Source organism: Liolophura sinensis, chromosome 6 (genome assembly GCF_032854445.1).
Source record: "Liolophura sinensis isolate JHLJ2023 chromosome 6, CUHK_Ljap_v2, whole genome shotgun sequence".
Classification (NCBI taxonomy): Eukaryota; Metazoa; Mollusca; class Polyplacophora; order Chitonida; family Chitonidae; genus Liolophura; species Liolophura sinensis.
In genome coordinates, this window is record NC_088300.1 from 46816845 (window position 1) to 46837782 (window position 20938).

The 20938-nt window shown below is 38.9% G+C and overlaps 1 protein-coding gene across 1 annotated transcript in view; it reads left to right on the forward strand.

Moving 5' to 3' along the window:
* Window positions 1-20938, forward strand: part of LOC135467268 (MAM and LDL-receptor class A domain-containing protein 2-like) — a 147268-nt gene that overhangs the window by 37861 nt on the left and 88469 nt on the right. Inside the window, 29 exon segments of the mRNA XM_064745034.1 lie at window positions 296-644; window positions 776-981; window positions 1464-1604; window positions 2420-2679; window positions 2830-3097; window positions 3655-3806; window positions 4136-4252; window positions 4578-4668; window positions 5405-5545; window positions 6497-6753; window positions 7028-7112; window positions 7501-7575; window positions 8374-8514; window positions 9064-9323; window positions 9724-9811; window positions 10123-10296; window positions 10659-11015; window positions 12459-12599; window positions 12984-13246; window positions 13649-13811; window positions 14174-14311; window positions 14839-15107; window positions 15384-15471; window positions 15610-15808; window positions 16072-16330; window positions 16695-16800; window positions 17597-17737; window positions 18242-18405; window positions 18896-19079. Coding sequence (XP_064601104.1) covers window positions 296-644; window positions 776-981; window positions 1464-1604; window positions 2420-2679; window positions 2830-3097; window positions 3655-3806; window positions 4136-4252; window positions 4578-4668; window positions 5405-5545; window positions 6497-6753; window positions 7028-7112; window positions 7501-7575; window positions 8374-8514; window positions 9064-9323; window positions 9724-9811; window positions 10123-10296; window positions 10659-11015; window positions 12459-12599; window positions 12984-13246; window positions 13649-13811; window positions 14174-14311; window positions 14839-15107; window positions 15384-15471; window positions 15610-15808; window positions 16072-16330; window positions 16695-16800; window positions 17597-17737; window positions 18242-18405; window positions 18896-19079 — 5277 coding nt within the window.

Below are 20938 nucleotides of genomic sequence, written 5' to 3' on the forward strand. Positions count from 1 at the left end.
ATTTCACAGATGATCTCCATTTTCAACAAAATTATGGCATTTGTGTCTTGTCTTAGAACAGTTATCAAGACTTTTTTCAGATTTTTGATTACTTTAAATTGCAACTTGCTACATGGCTTTATCGAGACAAGTTACAGACCAGGGTCAGGTTTTGGGACATTTATTTTCAACAAAATACAGGCCATTTTCTTCTCCTGTTGGCTTTGACATAGCTGTTATTCTGACAGAATTGGTCACAGAAATTGAGAATGTTTCTTGCAAATAATCTTGAAATAACCATTTCTCTTCCTGTCAGGTACATACATGTTCATAGAGGCCAGCAAGCCTCAGACTCCAGGTCAGAGAGCTCAGTTAATGAGCGAGTCGCTCACGGCCACTGGCAAGTCCACAAGTTGCTTTCAGCTCTGGTACCACATGTATGGGGCCAACACTGGAAATTTGCAAATATACCTGTCCCAGAATGCTTCAGTGAATACTTTAATGTGGCAGCTGACTGGTAACCAAGGAAACCAATGGCGTCTGGCACGGTTCCCATTTCGCTCTAGTCAAGACTACAATGTAAGAGTCTTGACAGGAAAGTTGCATCTTGAACTTCTCTTACGCTTACAGTTGTTGTATGATATTATCCACTCAAAGTTTCTAAGGTGAAAGTTAGTGGATAAACTGTTCTCATTTGAAAAATCATTTGAAATCTTCCTTAGATTGTACTGGGCTACATTATTAGTGATAAGCCATAGTCATTCAACCATTCCCACAAGCTTTTATTTATTTTCAGTAAAACAGTTATGTGCTTTTCTTCTTTGCAGCTGATCATTGAAGGATCTGTTGGTTCAGGAGCGTCAGGTGACATAGCAATTGATGACACACTACTGAAGAAGGGTAACTGTGGGATTTACCCTGCCAAGGCTCGACCCCCTAACCAGAAAACAACCACCCCAGCCTCTACAGCCACGCCTAAACTAACTGTCCCTCCTACATCCAGTGAGTTCTGATCATAAGATTAATTGGGTCTTGAATATGCTATTACACAACAATCAAATAAATATAAGATAATGGGAAAACATCTTTCAACATCGTGTGAAGCAAGATTCTGATATTTAAAGCATTTTGGAAAAATTCAGCGTAAAAACATCAGGAACAAAATTTTAGTTAGCAGTCTTAGAATATATAGGTGACTTGTAGTATGGGGCCATGTTGGATCCTTACCAAAAGAATGTCATGGTAAGTCTTAAAGTGTGTTTTTAACTACATATATCTACACTTGACCTTGAAATTCTTATGTATATGTACCATGAATGACCTAAAATGTTGTCTACCTAAGTGCATTTTTAGGGGCAAATAAATGTCATAAAGTATTATTTTTGGTGCTGAAACTTACAATTTTCCACTGTAGTGTTAAGTCTGTTACAGTGCTATTGCAAGGGAATTTCAACATCAGATAAGTAACTATGTGCACTTTCCAGCTGTAGGCACTGTGGACTGCAACTTTGAGAATAATCTGTGTGGTTGGACGCAGGCGACAGATGATCGGTTCAACTGGACTAGGTTTAATGGCAGTACTGGCACACTGAGCACAGGGCCACAAATGGACCACACCACAGGACGTAAGTTAACAGCCTTGGTTGTTTTTGTCATGTAAAAGCTTTCCTACAATTGTGTCAGTTGGTGTCTTTTATGTGATAAATTATTTTATATTTTAAATTATGAAAAGGATAGGCTTGTAGTTGTGGTATTGTAGTTTTTCAACATGTCCTTTTGTAAACACACTTTGTTGCAACAATATCATTGTTGTTTTAGTTTCAGGCCCCAGGATCACAGAGCTTTCATAGACTTCAGTCAGACTTAGTCTTAACTTGTGTTCTTAATTCTAAACATAGAGTTTAACGTCAAGGTTTTGTTATGAAAGTTTAAGATGAATGTTAGTATTTATTTATTTGGTTGTTGTTTTATTGCCATCCCTTTTGACTTTTAAAGTAAGAATTCCTCATGTGAGTCTCAGTTTTAGTCCTGTAAACTGTTTGATGTTAGGACCAAGTCTGATTTATTAAATCTAAGACAGGTATATGGTCCTGTGCCCAGATTCAAGCGAAATGATGATTCTTTTTCATCGGCATCAAGTTTTACGCAGTAATGCCTGTTTATTGACTGATTTGTCTTGATCAGGATACAGGCTGTTCTGATTGTTTTTTAAGGTTTCTAGCTCAAAGCATGTTTTTTGTGAACTTTTGAAACTTCAGTGTGATATCTACATTTGGAAAAAGTACATTTTAACCTTTACAGATTTGGATTCACAGTGTGAAGTTTTCAAAACTCCAAATAGCACTGTAATCCTGGTTTTAATGTGGCCTCAGTATAAATCAAATTTAAGATTTTTCACTCGCTGTAGCAACGGTTTCATAGCTTTCACTTTTTGTTGTAGATGGCTATTATGTGTTTGTGGAGGCATCTGATCCACAGAAAGCTGGTGACAATGCCAAGCTAGTGGGCCCAGAATTGGAACCTGCTGGGGGACGGTGTCTGGAGTTCTGGTACCATATGTATGGTCCTCATGTGGGTATGCTCAATGTGTACCTACAGACTGGAGCCGCTCTAGCTAATCCAATTTGGAAACGGGTGGGGAACCAAGGAGACAAATGGATCAAAGCCTCTGTCAATGCTAACAGGACTGTTCAGTATAAGGTACATACTACATTTATTGTGATATTTATTTAATATATTGTTTAACGCCATATTGAAGAATTTTTCGCTTACACAATGCCGATGGAGGAAACTTAATGTGTTGAAAGCAGTCATTTAGAAATAACATTTGAAAACATTTCTGCTTTTCAGGTGGTGTTTGAGGGTGTGATTGGTGATGGTTACTTAGGTGATATTGGTCTGGATGACATCACATTGAAGCCTGGTGCCTGTGACAGTCTGACTACACCAGCGCCATCCGGACCGCCCAGTTTGACCCTCACCTGTAATTTTGAGCAAAAGGACATATGTCAGTTTGTGCAAGACAAGACAGATCAGTTTGATTGGCTCTACCAGGTGGGCAGAACTGTGTCAAGAAACACGGGGCCTTCAGCTGATCATACTTACGGGACTAAAGCAGGTAAAGTGAAATTGGCAGAGAATTATGTATTTGTAATGGTAGAAGGATTTCACTACGTGGATCACACCAGGATTCAAACTCGGGTCTCAGCAGCCGAAGTCCAGCACTCTACCAACTGAGCACTGAAAGGCTGCTCCCATTACACACCTCCCTACTTAAATCCTTCCCCTCTCTCAAGACACGCACAAGTCCACAGGCTTCTTGGAACCCGTTTGGTCATGCCACCAGTACGTGGGTCACACCAGGATTCAAACTCTGGTCTCAGCGGCTGAAGTCCAGCGCGATATCAACTGAGCTAAAGGGAAATTCCCACTAGCTACTGCTAGAATAAGCAATGGAAAATTGCTCCCATTACGTACATAATGCTGTTCAGTGATACAATAGACATAAAACATCCTGATGTAAGACTTTGTGTGATAGTACTACAGATGGTTTGGGAAAAAAATCATGGCTGCTGCATTGTTGATGAAAACCTAAACATGTTTGCCTGTGTGTAATGTAGTTTTGATCCCAGTAAAGTAAACCCAGCCCTGACAGACTTGTATTGATGTTTGTAGGCCATTATGTGTACATTGAGAGCTCTTCTCCAAGGGTCATGGGAGACATCGCCAGACTTCTTTCACCTCTCATACAGAGCAGAACTCAGGGCCAGTGTTTGCAGTTCTGGTATCACATGTATGGCAAATCCATTGGCTCCCTCAGTGTCAAGGTAAGTGTCTCTTAGTTAGTTAACCCTACACTACTGACTTTTTAGTTTGACATATGATCAGATATTGTCTTTACTGCCAACCTAAATTTATGTGAAGCATGGCTATTATTGAACTGCACTCAAATGTAAATTTGCAGAACAAAGGAGTGATATGCTAAACGTAGAAGTAGTTTTATATTAAAGTCATTCGTGAGCAATTTGGAGAATTTATGACTTTATTGAATGATTGATGTATCTTGTATTGAAAATATGTCTCTTTGGTTTCTTTCCAAGAAGTTGTCTAATGGTAGTAAACATGATACATAAATCCTTTTCCTTGTGTTACATAGTTGAAGGTGAATGACACCTTGGGGAATCCCTTGTGGACATTATCTGGTAACCAGGGCAATGTGTGGAGGGTGGAACAGGTGACCTTGCCTCGGGCATCTGTCTCTAAACCTTTCCAGGTAAGGCATTCATGTAGCAAGGGAGGGATTAAATAGAAATTAATTTTTTCGAAGTTCTGTTAAATGTACCCACTAGCTAGCATAACGTCATTTAGGGAATTTTAGAATATGGTCAATAGCTACAAAATAATCTGCAAGCGGTTCAAGGAAGAGTGGTTCACTTATTACAAACAGTACTTGTTACAGGTATGTACATTGTACCTTGAAAAAGTTTCTGGAGTCTAAACGTCAGCGTTTGAGAATAGTGACACCCATGAAACTGACCAATTTTAAATATGGCATTAAACAACATTCAGATTAATAAATAACTAAATTATGTGTGTAGGTGGTGTTTGAGGGCATGACTGGCCAGGGTGTACAAGGAGACATAGCTCTGGATGATTACCAGGTAACAGATGGAGAGTGTTCTGCTCCAGGTAAGTAAAAATTAGGTATGCTTTGATCTATGTCAAGATTTACCTGTACACATAAATATTATACATCTTGTCTATAGCGCCCATAGTATGTTATTGTTCTTACAATTGCACTTGGTTTCCTCCCACCATAATAGTGGCCGCCTTTGCATAGGTGAAATATTCTTTAGTATGACATAAAACACCAATCAAATAAATAAATAAATCTTAAAATCGTGAAGAGATGAAAATGTAATCAGTATGCATTATGCTGTTTATGTTCCCTGACATATCCATTTTGGGGACTGGCCCTAATAGTTAGATCTACCCGGTAGATCCAGGTCCAATCCTGGGTAGGATCATAACAAAGACTTTAAAAGAGGACGTTGCAACTTCCTTGCTTGGTGTTCAGCATTTAGGGGATAGTGCAACGAATGGTTTACCCCTTTCAGTATAATGGCTCGGGCGGGGTTGCTTACTCGCCTTCGGTAAGTCGTCTCAGTGAAGCAGCACTAGATAAAAGACCGATGAAAATCTGTCCTGCAACAAGTACAACATTAAACCCCAAGCACTCACTCACTCGCTCTGTACCAGGGGCACCAGGTAGATGACAGTCTACCTGTTTGAGGGGAACATTAAACATGGTTCATAATACAAGTAACATATGGCATATTGTGGCACCTGAGGCAGCAGTCTCATGAAAATGGAATGAGTTAACATGCACTTTTCAGAGAAGCTTGTATTATGATTTCCCTGATAGGTACGTGCGACTTTGAGACTGGCCCATGTACATGGCGAAATGTGGTGAATGGTGATGTGTTTGATTGGATAAGCCACTCTGGGGGGACCTCCACACAGGACACAGGCCCGTCCACAGACCACACCTTCCTCAACAATAAAGGTATGTACGTTCTAAAGTTCATTAATTACTGTCATCATATCATCATAGGAGTCATCAAGAACAATCACTGAAGATGTGACTCTGGTAGTTCTTCTCATTACATCATAGGAGTCATCAAGAACATTCACTGAAGATGTGACTGGTAGTTATTCTCATCATATCATAGGAGTCATCAAGAACAATCACTGAAGATGTGACTGGTAGTTATCTTTTTATCATCAAGAACAATCACTAAAGATATGACTCTGGTAGTTGTTCTCATCATATCATAGGAGTCATCAAGAACAATCCCTGAAGATGTCACTTTGGTAGTTGTTCTCAACATATCATAGGAGTCATCAAGAACAATCAGTGGAGATTTGACTGGAAGTGTACAGAAAAAATTAGCGAATGTTTCATACTTTGTTGATAATGCCGACTTGATAGTGATTTATGTAGATTTTCCCTTTCTCACTTTTTGTGGGGCCCAGGCAGTGCTTTTGTGGCCATTTGTATATTGTAGCGTTCATTAAAAACCACTTGACTTCCAGCAAATTAATATGGTATGCGTATCTATGTGTCACATGTGGGTAAGTCATCGGTAACTTTCCAACGTGTGGTGGTTTATCTTGGGGACTCTGGTTTCCTCCACCAATCAAACTGACTTTCATCTCATATTAACGTGAACAATTCTCGAGTATGACTTTAAACAACAATCAGTGAAATAAGTTTCAGTGAATACATTGTACAGCTGGACAGGCAGTTGGAAAACATGTATATACACAGCCTGTGGGGACCTATCCAGCCCGTCAGTTTACTACTGGTAGGTAGGAATTTGCAGATTTCATGACCACATTCTTCAACTCAGCATGTAAGTACTTATCCAAACCATGTTGCATACATTGTACATTGCATTTTGTGGGATTACTCCAGTCATTAAGTTATCACACCTGTTTGTGTTGCATTTCTCAGGTAAATACATGTTTGTGGAGGCATCACCCCCAAGGGATCCAGGAGATACATGTTGGCTAGTTAGTGAGATGTTTGCCGCGACAACCGGGCGATGTATTGACTTCTGGGTGCACATGAATGGCAAAAACATTGGCACACTGAATGTCTATCTGAATGATCTGAACGGTAGCAAGCAGCTCATCTGGAAACTTTCCGGTGACCATGGTGACAAATGGATTAATGGACGAGCACCAATCAAATCTCCACGCTCCTATCAGGTAACACTGACTATCAATAACTATTAACTGAGGTACATTAAGAAATATTTAGTCACAACAACAAGCAAGTAAACTTTAGCATGTATTGCCTGTCTTGATGATTCAGCAATCTTTTTTACCATAATCCAAGGTTACATGTACATTCGATAATGCATCATAACAGATAAGTTTTTTTGCTAATCTTGATAACCACCGACATTTGCATGTGCAGATGATTTTTTCTGCTTGGTTGTTAGTATCTCTGATGTAACACTTAGCTGGCATTTACCTGTAGATCATTCTAGAGGGTGTGATTGGTGATGGATTAGCTGGGGACCTGGCCATTGATGACATCACTTTCCCGGACTCTACCTGTGGAGGTATTGTGTTACCTAGGCTGTGACATTTCTCATTTGTCATAGCTGAGACAATTATGAAGTCTGCGGTGCATAAAAATAAAACAATGTATGCAGTTTTAAATTTATGAAACATTTTACACTATGAAGTGAATATTTAAATGCAAATAGCTATCATAAAATATTACCTTTTGTGCTGAAACTTACATTTGTCCAGTAGGATATCATCCTGTCTTCCAAACAAACAAACAAACCTCAAAACACCTTTCAATGAAGAGAACTCTCCCGATTTTGCTTCTGAAATCGGATTTTTTACTTTGTATTTCTCCACATTTATATGTTATAATGTGTAATTGTTTGCATGCTGTACCTTATGCTTTATCATATGTTGATGTGTGTATTTACCTGACAGTGTCTCCAGCTGAGGCCAAACCAGCAGGTGTAACAGGTCCTACCACAATCAGTACCACCCAGGCCACAACGCCAGGTAAGTAGGTGGGATGGGTTACAGCATCAGGGGACAGGACATTTTTATTGAATTTGCAAGTATTTGTCAGTAGATAATGAATATTTCTACAAAACAGTGAATGATTGTACTAAAAGCTATGAATAGGCATGCAGAAAATATTGAATGTCACTTGAAGAGAACATTGAATACCACATTAAATATATCAAACAATGAAAAGCACTTACACAGAAAAATGAATAGCTTGACTCCTGCAAAAAGTTGAATACGTACTGTTCATATACAAAACAGGTAAAGGAGAATAAATTTTAAATGTCAAACAAAAACCTTTGAAAAGAGTATTCATTTCCTTGCATGTGCGAACCATAAAAAAATTCTAATATGTACGATCAAGTTGATAAATTATAAATAAATTCAACACCAAAATCTGCTGTGGGCATCTCCATTTTGCCTAAGAACTATTCCTGAAGTCTTCTGTGTTAAGAGGACAATTTCTGTCGGAAACCGCCGAAGTGCAGTTCGTATAATTCTGCCGGTACGCCCCGTTACTTCGGTGATTTCCATGTGATGATCGGGAAACTGGAGTCTTGGGATGTAGGTTCTGAATTTACACGAACAAGCCAGCAGTTTTAACGACTCTCATTGGCTGAGAGGCAACACATCCCCAGCATAAATTACAGGGTGTTAAAGATGCAGGACACAATGGACTCAGCGATAGATAACAAAAAATGTGCTCTTTCCAGCCTATAGTGCCATTTTAAAAATTGTCTTCTCCTTTAATGTCAGGACAAATTTAGTTTCTTGGTTCTAATTCCACAGTACCTGGCCCATTTAATTGTGACTTCGAAAAAAGAACTTGTGGTTGGACACAGGATAAGACTGATCAATTTGATTGGAAGATTACTCATAAGAAGACTGGTACCAAGGACACTGGACCCATGGTTGACCACACCACGCGACGTAAGTAATAAATGAATCAAGACTGTTCATGGTAGTTCTCCCTGAAGATGACAAACCCTTGATCCATGAGGCTGTGTTTTGAAGCAAGCCTGGTGGGTGAGTTTTGTCAAGTACAGTGGGATGGGTTTCTTGTGGATCTGCTGGCACGGCAGTCCTAGAGACCAGTGACATAGTCTTGACTAAAACAGCATTCAAATAGTTAAAGAAGTACGTAAATGAATTGCTAAATTAATGATATGCACCATTGTTATGCTGCATAATTTAATCTCTGACTGCGTATTTTTTGATACGCAGTTCTAGCCACCTGATCACACATGACAAATTCACTGTGGTGACCATGATTAAACAAGGGTAGTAGGAATGATCAACATGCGTGAAGTAGAAAATCATCTGGAAAATTCCGTCATCTGTGTGGCAACAGACTCTTTGCTAGTCTGAACCTTGTCCATTGGCTACTAACTTTGTGCATGTTGTAATTTTTTTCTATTGAATGCTCAAAGTCCGTCTATATATACATATATCTTAAAACCTAATTCTTTTCCTCACCAGATGGGTATTACATCTACATTGAAGCTTCCAAACCTCAGAAGAAGGGTGACAAGGCCCGATTAATCAGCCCGCCTCAGCGCCCTTTTGGCACAACCTGCGTCCAGTTCTGGTACTCTATGTTTGGAGAACACATCGATACACTGAATGTCTTCATCAAGACAAAACCAAACCTGGACAGTCCAATATGGACAAAGAAAGGCAACAAAGGAAACAAGTGGTTAAAGGCACAAATCGATGTCAAGGCGCAAGTTTTGTATAATGTAAGATCATCGCTTTGTATTGTTTTTTGTTTTTTGTTTTTTTGCAAACCCTTAACCAGACATCCTGTGAGTTTCTACTGATTGTTGATGAAGCAGCTGGTTGAGTTTGCAGAATTTTAACAACAACAACATTAATCATTTGAGTTACAGACATGTAGATGTTATTTTCTAGGGGCTTTCCCTATCTCAGCCTGATAAAAAGAATAGAAGTGTACTCTAGGCAGTCTGGTTTCCTCCACTCATTATTAACCTGCCTGCTGCTGTTGTTTATGGGGAAAAATTCTTACAGCGTACAGCAACAACCAAATAAATAAAAAAAGAAAGGAATGTTTTGTTTTTTTTTATGACTAAGCTCCTGCAGTAAGATGACAACATGTTTTGTTTATCATTCCCCCTGAAGGTGGTGATTGAGGCCACAGTTGGAGGGGGTATCCGTGGCGATATTGCCATTGATGACATCTCCATCCAGAATGGACCCTGCTTTCAAGGTAGGTTTATTGTGTGTACTTCATAGGATGATTTGTCACTTAACATTTTGACTCAATTTTCTATGGTGAATTAATGCTATAACTTGCAACATGATTCAAATGTTAAACTCCTTGAGTTAACTGTCATGTCTATATAATTGCCATCCAGAGGTTTTTGAATTCTGTCTTTAGGCTGTTCATGTTCTTTGGTAATATTTTGGCCACGATATGTCTGAGTTATTACCAGTTTATCTTTAAAACTGGATTGTTCATTCTTTCTTCGGTAATGCTGACATTTAGTTAAAAATATCCTGCCTTGTTGTACTTTATAGTGGAGCCTTCCCCTGGACAAGCCATTGGTGTGAAGTGTGATTTTGAGTCAGAGGATTTGTGTGGCTTTATCCAGCTTAAAGGCCAGGATAAATTTGATTGGACAAGAATGACTGGACGAACTGGCTCCAAAGGCACAGGCCCAACCAATGATCATACCTACAACACGGATCAAGGTGCACCTCCTCTACTTCATAGATGACATAAAAGTCCTTTACTCTTATTTCTCTTTATTTGTGAGCTCTGTTTTATACAAGTATTTTCCTTATTTTGGTTTTCACTTTCTGGGTTCAACACAGATTTTAGTATAATTAACTCTGGCATTCCAGATGACTTAAGACATACCTACTTGACAGCTTTCAGGCAACAAGGCCACTGATTGCACTAGAATGTGTTAAATGTATTTGGATGAAGTGTAGTCCCATGTAATACTCAACTTATATCGAATCCACTTAATTAATAGCGTCCAAAAATAGCATACAAAAGAATGATTCGAAAATTTATAGCTTTTGACTTAGCCAAATATTTTGTTTTTCAGGTCATTACATGTACATTGAGACCTCATCTCCGAGGGTTGCTGGTGACAATGCTATCTTGGCCTCACAATCTTATTCTACAAGCCAGTTCCCAGCGTGCCTCCAGTTCTGGTACCACATGTACGGCTCGGGGACAGGTACCCTTAATGTGCGTGTTGGCACCAGTGGGGCTGTGGGCAATGTTGTTTGGACCAAGACAGGTAACCAGGCCAATAAGTGGCTAAGAGGTGAAACCCCATTAACTGCTAACAACGCCAACTTCCAGATACAGTGGGAAGGTGTCCGAGGGAAGAATCCTGCCAGTGACATTGCCATTGATGACATTGTTATCCTGAATGGGACATGTGGTGGACAGCCAGGTAGGGAGGAAAAATCGTAGGTTGATTCCATATTCTTGGGATGTTAGTAAAGTGGAGAAGTTCTCTGATAATAATTCTCTGAATTAAGCCCTGTTTACGCTTAAATAGATGAATGCTCTGCTGAACTGTTGCGACAAGTTTCTTGAAACTTGATTTCTCAAAAATGCCAAATAAGCTATAAGAAAGTCAGGACCATTCTTAACTCTGTTGTAAGTACTTCATAACTCTATTGTAAATTCACATTCTAACATACCTCCAAAAACTTTAACACTGAAAGCAATGGTGGGCAAAGTGTGCTCAAATTGACAATCTATACACACTTGCCGTCCTCGTCATGGACGTTGGGACGGTTCCATTTCACTAATGAAATATGGGGCTAGGTTCTGCCGTCAAAATGTCTGCTTTCTTCAAAATTTGATAGCTCACATTTCACAGGCAAAATGAATGTATGTGTAATTGGTCAGGCAGTCAGGTTTAAAAGTGAATGATTTACCACTATTTCTTAATTCATTCTCAAGTATCTAATCAGACTTAATGGGCTGATTTTGAGAGTTGCTACAACATAGCGATGCTTCCAGAATGATTACATTACCTTTACCACTGCAGTTAACAGCTTCACAAATATTTATGAAGCTTTAATGAATATTTATGAATTATTAAAAAGTTATGTCCAGCTTCGAAATATTGGATCTTTTTGAAATTGCATGAAAATGGAACACGAATTCTTTTTGATTGCCCACAAATAAATACCAAAGACCTTGAATACTAACACGATTACGATGTCAGTTCATACTGGATCGGCAGAAAATTTGTATATTTGTGAACGGGGCTTTTAATGGATTGTTGGAATGTTCGAAGAACAAGTGTTTGACCATTAATTGCCACCAGATCTCTCCCATTATCTTCCTGTACACCTAATGTGATTGTGGGATCAAATGGTGTGTATTGCCTTCTGAGGCTCATGTGTTCACACATGTAATTGCCATTTTAAGTGACTTGTAGTACCTTCTGGAACTCGTACACTGCTACATTTACTTGGAACTGTGAGTCATCCATTGTCTTCTGAGACTCTCTTGTTGCTACAGGAAGATGTACTCAATGGCTGTGAGTCATCTAGCGTCAGCAATGTCATACTGAGAATTTCATGGTGTACCTGATTTTTGGGTGACCTGGCCTGATGTTTTTAATCCAAAATACATGTAATTATAGTAGGAATATTTAGTTCCTTTTTTTTTTACATGGTGGGTCCATCTAATGAACAACATATTCATAGCTTTACTTTTCCAAAAAACTGACAGAGAAATATTTCTTTGCTTTCAGCATTACTTATATCTGTCCTAAAAATTGGAAAAACTAGAGTATTTTCCTTTCCGTTGTTTGAGCTGAATTTTGTTTTAATCCGATGAATATGGAATGCGTTTATTCCTTGTTTCTATTTTTAAGGCTTCTGCGACTTTGAACAAGGGGACACATGTGGTTGGACGAACTCACAAGAGGATGATTTTGATTGGATAATTGGTAGTTCCACGACGGATACCCCTAGTACAGGACCAAGAAACGATCACACGTTAAATACAGCAGAGGGTAATTGCTTTCTAGTTGAGTCTCAAAAGTTATCCAAACACTCTCCTTTTTCATTCATGTTGCGCAAGACTAGCTCCGGTTGATTTCACTATCATGACCTGTGCAACATGCAAAAAGAGACTTTTAGAAAAACAGCATATTGCATGTTTTCACAATAAGATTCTTTCTCATAACTTTTAAATTGCATATTGAATATGAATTCAATTGATATGGTATCAAGGAAAAATTGGTCCCAATGCACTGATTATATGGTTGAATTATATGACATAAATGTAATAAAGTTATTTCAGTAGGAATTGACATATTTTTTAATGTACATATCATGTGGGTATTTGTGCCCATCTCAAATAAATCATTACTATGATTGCATTTTTCTTTTGTCAGGAAAGTATTTGTACATTGAATCTTCTTCCCCAAGACGTGAGGGAGATGTTGCTCAGTTGGTGAGTGAGACGTTTAAAGCAGGGAAAACCGCATGTCTTCACTTCTGGTACCACATGCAAGGTATAGGGATTGGGGTCCTCCGGGTTTGGCAGAGAATGACGGATGACAAAGGCTCTGGTAGACTTCTGTGGGAGCTCTCTGCTCACCAGGCTTACTCATGGATGGAAGGGGCAGTACCTGTCACAGGGAATAAACCTTTCCAGGTAAGTTTTCATGCACATGTAAATTTATCTGTGTGCCTTCAAAGTCACATGCTTTTAAATAATAGGTTTGAACAGTACAGTAATAAATCATGAGTTATGTATCTGAGACCAGAAGTCTCTCGCCAATGCGATCGCGAGTTCAAGTTGAACTCGTGCCAGGAAGGTCCCAATGGACCTGTCTGTTTTTGCCCCACCATAATGCTGGTGAAATATTTTTGAGTATGGGTAAGATTGTAATAAAATAAATCAGTCAGTCATAAAGTGGATGAGAGAAACTTAAGCAATTTTCCTACTGTAGAACAAATACTCTTGACTTAACTTTGTTTGTTTAAAATAGATCATTTGTTGCATGAATTGTATATCAAATACACCTGATTCTATCCATGTTTTGTCTGCCACTAGATCATACTGGAGGGTGTGAGAGGCTCTAACACAGCTGGAGATATCTCACTGGATGACATCAGCCTGAGGGATGGCCAGGCCTGTTTGGTCAGCCCAAGTAAGGCAGTTCCTGTCTCCTCTACAACAACACCTGCCCCTACAGCTACACCGGCCAGCACTACCCGTGAGTACTGCACAGTGACCACGTAACCCACACTGGGGGTAAACCTCCCTGATACTTACATGTGCTGAAGAAGTTAGATAAACAGGTGCAATTTCACAATGGCTGCAACATCATGAAAACAAGCATAGGGTTGATCAATCAACTAAACAACAGCCAAGAGACAGACAGGCATGAAGATGAACTTCATAAAAGTTATTAGAAAAGTTAACATACACGTACATGTTTAGCAAATTGGCGTTGTAAACATCTGAGTCATTTATTTAAAAATGCAGTTTTATTTTATCAGCACTTGAAAATATAAAAATTAAACTATGTATTAAATACATACCATAAGTATTTATATGAAATCTCTTTATTCACAGTTACATTGTTCAATTGCAACTTTGATCAAGACCTTTGTGGTTGGACTCAGTCAAAGACTGACAAATTTGATTGGTCAAGATGGAAAGGCCTAACCACTTCCCCTTTAACTGGACCAGATTTTGACCACACTTCTAAAGGTAACTTCTTCAGGTTCAGGGAAAGAAAGATTTTCTGTATATGGGAGGTTCTGCACAAGTATAGCGTACGGGGATCATGCAAACTTACAACTTGGTTGATGGGTGAAGGAAATGTGGCCAGTTTTGATTTTACTGCAGAATTTCAATACATTGCTTAACACCTGTCCACCAGTATGAGAGAAAGAAAAAATTCAGAATAAAGACACTTTATGCTCTAAGGCCTGTCTAAGATGAACTGTGGGCTGCAGCCCTATTAGTTATGTATTGTGATGAGACAGATATTAAATTTAACTGTGTAATTAACTTTCAAAAAGATTATAACAACTGATCAAGTTGAGCGACTAACTCAAGGCATTTGTTTATCAGTTTGTTAAAATATTACCCTCATATAAAGCCACACATCTTTATAGTAAAAGCTGAAGGTGAATGCATGGTTTGTGTTGTGTGTTGTGTGTGAATGGCTTTCCGACTGCTTCATTAGGAACTCTTTAATTCCTCATAATTCCTGTTGGGTGACATGTTTACAGACGGCTACTACCTCTTCATTGAGACAACTGGTCCCAAGGCTGGAGACACAGCTCAACTGGTCAGCCCTCAGATAAACGGAGCAGCAAAACAGTGTTTCATCTTCTGGTACCACATGTATGGGGATCATGTTGACACCCTCAACGTTTACTTTGCCAAAGGAAAAGTTCGTGGGGATCCTGTTTGGACGAAAAATGGTACCCATGGCAACAAATGGCTGATGGGAAGAGTACAGATAAATGGCGGCTCGGCTTCCTCAGCTGTAACAAATGTTAGTACAAGGTTTTCTTACAAAGATTATTACAAGGACAATGTATTGTGTGATTTAAAAATAAAGTTAAGAATATATTATTTGAGAAAGAAAGGAACAAAACCAGAAGTCTAGAAATAAAAAATGACACGCTTGTATGATTATGATTTATTTGGGGAAACAAAGTGATATTTTTGGTGTACTGTGTTGATGTGTGTTTAATTTTACTTCATTCTGACATGTTTTATGCATTGTGACTTTTAGTTTATGCTGACATTTATTGCTTCTGTTGCTCAGGTGGTTATAGAAGGAAGAAGAGGTGAGGGATTTAGAGGAGACATCGCAATTGATGATGTCAGTTTGACAGCAGGTGCCTGCAATAAGGGTAAGTCTTTGGAGAAGAATTTAAACACTAAAAACTTTAAACACTACAAGCTGTACTATGTTTGCAAACTTTGCTGCATTTTCACTGTTGATTTATTGTTGACAAAAAGAAATTGTATTTTTGTTTTTAAATTTTCAGTGACTTCCAAACCATCCAATCCTGACAGCACTTCTGCCACCCTGACATCAACTTTTGACTGTGACTTTGAAAGCCCAGATATTTGTGGCTACGTCCAGAGTTCCACGGATAACTTCAACTGGACACGCCAGAGTCATAGCACCTTGTCAGTGGGCACTGGCCCATCTGTTGATCACACCACCGGCACAAAACAAGGTTAGTTAAGTCTGTAAAAATATTCCAAAGCAATTTCACAATTTCCACTATTGCAAATAAAGTGAAGGATTCAAATAATTCATAACCAGTGCATTGGCCTGATATTTGTAAATTTTCAATCCTTAGATGCCATCATCTGCTGCCCTATTTTTCTTTAGGCGTCAGTGTTATGACTTTGATTCCTATTTTACATGTAACCAATTAATGAAATGATAACTGTTTTCTGTTTACCGGTAGTTACGTATACCCCCTTTCTGTTACAGGTAGTTACATGTTTGTGGAAGCCTCCCCTCCCCGTAAGCCAGGTGAAAGGGCCCGCATTGCCACACCTCTCTCAGCTAAGGCCTCAGGGCAGTGTCTGCAGTTCTGGTACCACATGTATGGGAAGGACATGGGCACACTGCAGGTGCACACTGTTGATAACAGGACAATAACCACAAGCAAGCTGCTGTGGACCAAGTCTGGAAACCAGGGGAAAATCTGGGCACTTGAACATGTGCCTCTTCCCCAAATCCCTGTACAAATGGTGAGTAAAGCATGGCTTGAGGAGTGAAATGTGCTCCACTTGTGAACAGTTTGATGATCTTGTAATATAGTATACATCAGCGCAGTTGCCTAAGGTCTTCTTCCTCTTTTTTCCCAAAAATTAGCATTAATATATTTTTTTTGTATATTGTAATTGATGTTTTAAGCCATTCTCAAGGTTAATTAACTTATGCATTGGTGACTAGCTTTATAGTTGGTAGAAACAGGGCAGAGCCTGGGAGAAATCCATGACCATCTGCAGGTTGCTGGTGAGAGGCCCTTGGGTCATTGTGCTGCACTAGCACACTAACCACTAGGCCACAGAGGCCCCAGTAGATTGTAATGGATCATTCATAATGAATCAGTTTTTCTTTCCACTTCAGATTGTGTTTGAGGCTATCCTAGGGAAGGGCCCTCTTAGTGACATGGCAATTGATGATGTCAAGCTGCTACGGGCATGTCCCTCTCCAGGTGTGTTTAATGTATACGATATCCGTTTATACATGTGAAACACATTTAATACGTCAGGTTTCAAGACACAGGTATATCTTGTTATTAAACTAAATATAAAATAAGGTTGCTGACATCAATAGTATTTACAGGATTTAATGTTTTTGCCAAAAGTTTGAAGATACTTTTATTAGTTTGCAGCACACTGCATTTTTATGAAGTAGCGTATTGCATTTTCCTGAAGTATGACTAAGCTGGTAGTGGATTAAATTTAGATGGTAAATTAAATTAAATTAAATTCCATACCTTCAGAACAAGCTGCTGGACCCTGTTTAGGTAGGAATTGATGTAGATTGTTATTCAGGTGTTACTAGCTGTGCCGTGCTGTATGATTGACCATGACTATTAACTGTGGGTGCGTCAGTTGTCAGCTGTCATGATGCCTTCTTGTCATGCTTAACAGGAAGCCATTGTGTCGGTTGACGATTGGCCACTAAATCTCATCAGATCAGCAGATTGCATTGCAGAATTGTCTGCTATATTGGAAATTGAATTTGAAGTTTGCACAAAATGCAGGGTTTGTCAAGGCTGTCTTCATGTAATCAGTTTACCTACAGAGACTACATTATATGTTTAGACTGTAAACCTATGCTATAAAACTCACTTGTAGTTCATAATACAGTTTTCGTGATTCTTTGATTCTCATACTGGTTTATTTATGTGAATATAGATAGATCTGTTGTTTCATATTAATAAAATAGAGAAATATATTGATACAAACCTTATCTACAGTGCCAGGTGTTGTATGGTTTGCCAGGTGCTTGTACCTTTGAGACAGGGATGTGTTCCTGGACCAACTCTCAGCAAGATGATGAATATGATTGGGTCCTTCACACAGGTGCCACCATCACAGGTGACACAGGACCCAGCTCTGACCACACCTACGGTAACAAGACAGGTATGTTGGGTCAGGGCAAAAAAGCTGCTTTGCCAACGGGCACCTTATAAATATGTGTGAGTTATCCAGGCTAATTCTTTTTGCATTTTTAAAAAATAAAACCACGATATGTTTTCTTACTCCACGAATTAAATGTTTGAAAGAAAACTGATCTGGAAAAAGTTTTTGAGCTCATTTACACCTGTTCCAAGATTGTTAATAATCTATGATTTTGATAGGACTTGGAAAATCTTGTATCACGACCTCATTTCAAACAAGTACAAACATGTATTGTATTCACAGCAGTGTGAACAATGTGTGTTGAAGTCCTTGTCTAAGAAAATATTTATGGCCAATTCAGAAAACTCCTGTGAATTTTACAGTCTCTGTTGCTGTTCAGTTCAGTGACTTAATTTGCTCTCAATAATTCCATTAGACAGCAGACCAGTAACTAACACTCTCTGGAATCAGACGTTATTTCAGTGTCTCCTTATTTTGCCCAGTACTCATCTCTGTTGTTGACAGGCCATTATATGTATGTAGAGAGCTCTGATCCCCGTAAGCAGGGGGACAGGGCTAAGCTCTTGTCCCAGTCCTTTCCTCCCACGGGCCGCACAGGGCGCTGCCTTCACTTCTGGTTCCATATGTACGGCGCCTCCATAGGAACGTTGAGAGTCTCTGTCCTACAGGTATGCAAATCAACAGTGTCATGATCAATCATGCCTCTCAAGGTTTGCTTTACATGTAAAGTTAATAGATATTGTTTTAGTATATAATGCATATATAATAGTTTCCATATTAAAGTGAACAGTTAATAGTTGGCTCTCCAAACGTGGTAATTGTCTTCATTGTACATAAATTACTATAGATTCCTGATGTAAGATCATGTTAAGCGATTTTTATTTCATCACAAAGGAATTTTGTTCACTCTTTGATCCCCTTTCTTTTGGTCATCTTATGCACAGTTATTAACATATATCTATATATATATTTTAGGTCTTGGGATCAAAAGTATCATTATAAGGCATTTATGTGCTTCTGAAAGTGCATTTTTACCTACCAAACTTTTGACGAAGTGCAGTACAGCCTTAACTTTTAGTTATCTAACATGGCCAGCAGTTATCTAATGCATAGATATTAAATCTGTTTATGTTTGCCTTTGGGTCTTTTGGTCATCAGAAGCAGACCAACAGCACATTAGTTTGGGAATTGTCGGGAGACCAGGGGAACAAGTGGCTCAGTGGCCAGCTTCCATTCTACAGCTCTGTGGACTATACTCTGGTACTGGAGGCAGTCCACGGTGGAGGATTTAAGGGGGACATAGGGCTGGATGATATATCACTGACAACTGGCCAGTGTCAAAGTAAGTCAGGCTTCTTGGCTTGTCCAGCCCCTCCCAGCTGACATCCTGGACACACTGTTACAGTTTGTTTGTATTTCAGTATATATGTAGTACTAAACTAAAAATAACTGGTCACGCATGCATCTTCACCTTTTATAGATCCACTACTAAGCTTTATGCTGTAATGAAAAAGCACACAAGCTGTAAATACAATGTATTTTAAGAACAGTGACAGGGTTCATCATATCATCAGTCTGCTGCCGATTTTTATCCATTTGGTATCATCCATGTATTGTCAGTGCTTGTCATTTTACTTACATGCATCCCTGCTTGCTTTTACATGTATGTGCTTCTCTATTCTAGTAACAGCCTGCTTTCTACCTAGCTTGAAATGCTGGGAGAGTTGTATCTTCTGTGATGTGGTAGTGAATGAGAATGCAGTTAACCTGTGGTGGTTTTGTTGGTCAGCTGTCACGATGCCTTCTTGTGTAGAGACAGAGAAGTCTTTGTGACGACTGAACAAGAGGCCACTAATATCACATCCACGCTTTCTCAAACATACGATAACGCCCCCCGCATGATGAGATGTAAGAGGTGGAACTCAGAGCCTGGTAGGATTTGTTTGCCTCTGACAAAATCTGAGTTGATATTGTTAAGGAAAAACAATATCAACAAAAGAGATTACAAACAAAAAAGAGTGTAATCTGCTTCTTTCAAAGTTTAATGTATAATGATAAAATGCATGAGGCTTCTGTTTGTAAAACAATAAAGTAATATTTCATTCTTATGAGGTACATGTATCTTCATGCTGCTTTTTATTGTGTGCTTTCCATACTCCATTGCTTCCCTTGCTTGTTTGCTTTTTTGGAGAAATAAACATTTTGCTTTTGGGCAACAATCATGTCAATTGTTTTTTGTGTCAGTGTATACAATGTCTGTCTTTTATTTTAATCTATTAGCTCTGACCCATGAATCCTGAATCCATTTCAACTTACATATAACCTGAAGACAATTTATGTTCAAAACATTAAGACTGTCCTTAGAAAGATTTAGTTTTAAGGCCTTTCTTAGACAGTGACTTTACCACGAAATTAATTTTTTTTTTAGTATTTATTTTCATATTCTAGTTTCAAAATAATACCAGAAGTTAAGACCAAGACAGCTTTATGATCCTTTAAGGAGAAGAATAATCTCTCATGTTTGAATCCTTCATGCATTTTCTATGTATCTCCTAAGTACTTTGTGAGGTAAAGTTATATTCTCACGTCTTGCACCTATAAACCTGACGGGGTCTCCTCAGGCTAAATAGTTGAATGGCTTGTGCATGTACAGATACCAGAAGCAGTGGGGCCATATGTTCAAATTGTCTTTTGCTGGTTACATTTGGCCTAACCTCAGGGGCAACTTGGTGATGTTTGATGGGGTCCTCAGGCTCTGCCTTGTTTCCTCCACCCATATTAATCTGTGACACACACAAGAGTGAAATATTCTTGAGTGCACTATGCTTTGTGTTACATGTGTAAGTTTTCCACATTTAATGAGCCTGAAAGGTTTCCTTCTGAACCAACATTGTACCTGAACATTTCACATGCCTGGGCCTGTCCAGAGTTTTTGATTGTTCAGTGTTACACACCAACAAGCAGTCAGTCAAACCAAACACTTTACCGTTCAGAACTATTTATTCTCTTAATAGGCCTGTTGCCAAGGCCCCTAATGTGGAGTTGTCGTCACTGTGCAGTTGTCCCCCTTGTTAAGTTGTCTCCCTGTAGAGTTGAGAAAGCTTGTCTTTCCAATTTTTTATGCATGAACTGTGAAGAGGACTCAGATTCTCCTCCACTTATAAACTCCACTCATAGACTAACTCTGTGTCAGTTAGGTAC